A 4,589-nucleotide genomic window follows, 5' to 3' on the forward strand; every position below is an offset into this window, starting at 1 on the left:
GGTGTTGCATGCATCAGTCCAAAAGATGTTAAATAAAAAGCGCTCATCCATAAAAAAAGTGTCTCACATGGCTCCGGGGCGTGAACAAAGGCCTCCTGTAGCGAATCGATGCGTTTTTGTAAGAAAAATATCCATATTCAAAACAAAATAATCACTTTAATGTAGCTTGCACCAACAGTTGTACACGGAAGCAGTTCCGGGCTGATGACGCATGAGTTCAGCGCTGCGCATGCGCCGGTGAGTCTTGTGAAAACCAACGTTTGTTAACAGGAGCAAAGGAAGCAAAGTTTCCTTACTTTAGCAAAGGAAAACCAGTCTCCTCTTGGCTTATATCGAAATCCTCCAACATTCTTCTTTACATATCCTCGTTTTGTACTTCTAATTAGTGACTGTTGTTTTGTTTTGATCTCTCCGCTGCGCTTCCGTGTTCGTCACTTCTGAGCGGTGCATGCGCAAAACTGAACTCTTACGTCATTCCCCCGGAACTGCTTCCGTGTTCAACTGTTGGCGCAAGCTACATTAAAGTGATTATTAAGTTTTGAATATGGATATTTTTCTTACAAAAACGCATCGATTCGCTACAGGAGGCCTTTGTTCACGCCCCGGAGCCATGTGAGACACTTTTTTTATGGATGAGCGCTTTTTATTTAACATCTTTTGGACTGATGCATGCAACACCTGCTGAGTGGCATTAAACAGCTTGAAAGATCAAAGACAAGTTTTAATATAACTCCGACTGGATTCATCTGAAAGAGGAAAGTCATATACACCTAGAATGACTTCAGAGCGAGTAATTTATGGGCTAATTTTCATTTTTGGGTGAACTAACCCTTTAATCTGGAGAAATGCTTATTTGTGTTAACAGAGGTTGACTTTGTTGGCTATGATGGTTCAGCTGAAGGCCATTTACCATTCCACTCCAATATTGAGGCTATACATCAAGTGCCAGAGCCTTCGTCTGCAGCACAGACACTATGCCATTATCCCTGTTAAACTAGGACAAGCACTGGCCATGATGCACGATTGCCATCTTGGCACAGTTAAACTTAAAGCAGCATTGTAAGGATATTGTACGGTGGCCAGGGTTGGACAAAGACATTGAGCAGCTTGTTCAGGACTGTAATCCATGTCTTTTAACAAGGATAACTGGCCCACTGGGGTCTTCGCCTTGGCCAACTAAACCTTGGGACCACATTCAACTTGATATCTGTGGTGAACTCCATGATGTGCACTGTCATTTGCATTGCCTTGTGGTAGTTTATAATCTACACTCAAATTTGCTTGCACTGTGAGCTCTATCACATCCAGTTCAATCACTGATTTGCTCTTTGCATTGAGTTGCTCTTTGCCAGCTGGGGCCTACCAAGGAACTTGACAACAGACAATGGCCCTCAACTAGTATTTGCTGAGTTTGCCAGTTACATCCAAAGCAAAAGGATCAAACAAATACGAAGAGCTTACTATCAGTCACAGTCAAATAGGTGCGTAGAGAGATTTAATCAGTCACTGAAAAATGGTCTGAGAGCTTACTTGGCTCAAGACAGCTCTTTTAACAAGGCCTTGTTTCAAACTCTTCTACACTACAGAGCTGCTCATCATGCCACAACTGCAGACTTCGCCCTCCTATTTCTCACAGTGGAAACCCCGTGGTGTAAGCCAGGATACATGGACAACAGCTCAAAGCACAGGGTAGATATCATGCAAATAAAAAGTCCCGGATTCCCAGAATTATCCTGCTGAACTAGGTGTGGGTTCAGCGGCCACACAAGAAAACAAGCTTCACACTTTCCAGCTATCTGATGGTTTCCGTTGACATGCCAGTCATTTTAGGAAAGTACTGTGCCCTTCTGGAGTGGTTCACACCGTAGTTCTTCATGCCCTCTGCGCCCAGCACAGAATCCGGTGACCCCTTCCAGTGACATAGCTCACTGGAAAGGGAGGGGAAATGTTAGTTAGTTAGACTAATTATCTGATAGTATGTTGAAGTAAAGTGTTTGTTAAATTAATACAATAGAATGAACGGTGGCTACTTTAAGGGTTTGGAACGTGAAGTGACGCTGACACTTGAATGTTTTCACACAATTTAGTGATGTTAAAGACGAGAACAATAAAAATCTAAATAAGCTCAAGTACGAGTCACCTTTACAGACATAACAGGGATGGCCATTTGTAGTGGTGTCCAAAACACTACTGAGTGCACTTATTCAATCCCCATAATGCACTGCAATAGCGGGTGTACAACTGATGTACACTCAATGGCTAGAGAATACCCATAATGCACTGTGAGGGTTGTGCAAATATACATAAATATATTTATTTTTAACTGATTATTAAATAGTTTAATTAAGGTTCATACATACTAGTTTAAGACAAATGTTTTCATTACCACTGGAGCTGCCAGTTTGCTAAGTTTCAAATGATTATTGAACAGCAAGCACAAACTATGCAAAAGCAACAGCACTCAGTGTCCGAATTCACTCACTCATTTTCATTCACTTCTTTAACTGAACTGTATTAATGGACTAATGTAGGGCATAGTTATGGGGGCGATTTCGAACACAGCCCAATACTTGAAATGGATGGGTTGGATAAGGGAGACATTCAAAATGTGTACTTATGTGCCTTCAGGGACACGGTTCAGAAACACTGGGTTACTGTATATAAATAAACACAAATAAAATAGTATATTATATATCAAATATAAACATACAGTGAAAGGCCACACTACAGTTTGCATCTGTTCCTGTTTGGTACCCTTCTGGTGCTAGAGCCCAGGCAAAAGTGTAGTAATCATTCACTGTCAGCCATCCCACCTGTGAAACAAGATAGCATAAAATGTATTTGCTTTGTTTTGTACTAAATAAACACAGTGTTTAATTCAGTACAGGAGTTACCTTAAAAAGACCTATCCAGTCATGACTGCTCCAGCTGTGATGACTGCTTATAGTGTAGCGACAGTCCACCCTTGTCTGTGAGAAATAGCTCTTGGCAACATCTCGGAAAGTCACAGTTCTCTTTTCCTCCATAGCAATGGCTATAAATCAGGTCATATGACTGCACTGACAAAGAAATCAGTCAAACAGTGCGCAAAAAAAAAAGTTTTGTAACTTGTTCAGTATCAAAGACCATAACACTGCTGTTCATTGCTTGAAAATAACTAAAGTGACTGAAAATGTGAATCAACACAATCATGTTTGTGTAGTCAACTATATTTAGTGCATTTCCATTAAACTACAGCAATGCTTGACACTGCATCTGACTGCTATTAGATTTCCATGTGTTGTGAAACTGCATGAGAGTGGGGTAACAGCATTCTTTCTTTGAATGTTTACTCAGAAGTAGCAGTCAAGTCAAATAGCCTGTACTCATCATCGTTTAATGATCTTCAACATTTCTAATCTTTTAATTTAATCATTTTATACGCACTTAAATATAAAATATAACCCTTGGTGCTTTTTTGTAAAAATCAATTGTAGTTTTCACATATAAAATCTTGTTTAGATATATTGACACCTGAATATGTCAGCGAATGTTTTACTTATGATGATCTTTTCAGTAAGTAAAATGTCACTCATTTCACACATTCATTTACGTTTGGTAGACAGTTTCTCACAAATTAATTTACAATGGAATCAAGCCATACATTTTCTCAATATATATGCTCCCTAGTTAAACCTATGACCTTGGATTTGGGTGTTCTACCAAATTCAGCTACACAAACTTTAATCATGAACATCAGAAAATTAACATTCAAATGAACAAAATAAAAATATTTCTTTTTTTTCTTTTTTTAATTCTACATTTAAAATGTCACAGGAACAACATAGTTAAAATATCAGCATACATTTTACTCTTACCTTAATACAAAATTAGGTTTATCGAAGAATCAGATCACCTGAGGTCTTCCATGTCCTTGTATGTGTGCCTATGATCTTGATGAGACTTAAGTTGAGTGTGTGAGTGTAATAAACAATAACAAATGCACATGTCAATGAACCACCCACCTCTGTTGCACTCTGGGAAATGAAGTCTAAAACATTATAAAGCAAAACTTTAAAAAAGATAATCTCTCCCATGAACTTCCAAAATACAAACAGCATGTTACATGCCCTACCAGAGACAGTAATATAGTTGACCACTGTTATACCACAGTAAAGGATGCATATCACTCTGTCCCACGGGCAGCTGTGGGGCTCTCTGATTACTGTCTGGTTTATCTTATACCAACCTACAGGCAGAAACTAAAATCAGCTAAACCTGTAACAAGGACTATATAAAGATGGACTAATGGAGCAGAGCGGGAGCCATGTGACATGTTGCCAAGTATGGTAACCCATACAATCCACCCATCAAAGTGCACACATACAGCAGTGAGTAGTGAACAACGCACACACACGCTGTGAACACACACCCAGAGCAGTGGGCAGCCACTGGAGCAGTTGAGGGTTTGGTGTCTTGCTCAAGGGTCTCACCTCAGTCGTGGTATTGAGGGTGGAGGTATTCACTCCCCCACCCACAATCCCTGCTGGTACTGAGACTCAAACCCATGACCTTCAGGCACCCGACACATCTCTAATTGCAATGCTCTT

The 4,589-nt window shown here is 39.9% G+C and overlaps 1 protein-coding gene across 3 annotated transcripts in view; it reads right to left on the minus strand.

The window, feature by feature from the left end:
• LOC107551319 (calcium-binding and coiled-coil domain-containing protein 1-like) overlaps nucleotides 1-3,920 on the minus strand; it is a 14,816-nt gene extending 10,896 nt beyond the window's left edge. For 2 of the 3 annotated variants that reach the window (XM_016232878.1, XM_016232876.1), the window contains exons 1-3: nucleotides 3,858-3,920; nucleotides 2,895-3,054; nucleotides 2,711-2,813 (exon numbers count right to left, since the gene is read on the minus strand). In XM_016232878.1, coding sequence (XP_016088364.1) covers nucleotides 2,711-2,813; nucleotides 2,895-3,026 — 235 coding nt within the window. In that variant the 5' untranslated portion in view covers nucleotides 3,027-3,054; nucleotides 3,858-3,920. Of the gene's footprint in view, nucleotides 1-2,710; nucleotides 2,814-2,894; nucleotides 3,060-3,857 lie in introns of all 3 variants that reach the window. The other variant, XM_016232877.1, reaches the window with a different exon arrangement.
• Nucleotides 3,921-4,589: the final 669 nt, after the last annotated feature.

Source organism: Sinocyclocheilus grahami, unplaced genomic scaffold (assembly GCF_001515645.1).
Source record: "Sinocyclocheilus grahami isolate Dianchi unplaced genomic scaffold, SAMN03320097.WGS_v1.1 scaffold420.1, whole genome shotgun sequence".
Taxonomy (NCBI): domain Eukaryota; kingdom Metazoa; phylum Chordata; class Actinopteri; order Cypriniformes; family Cyprinidae; genus Sinocyclocheilus; species Sinocyclocheilus grahami.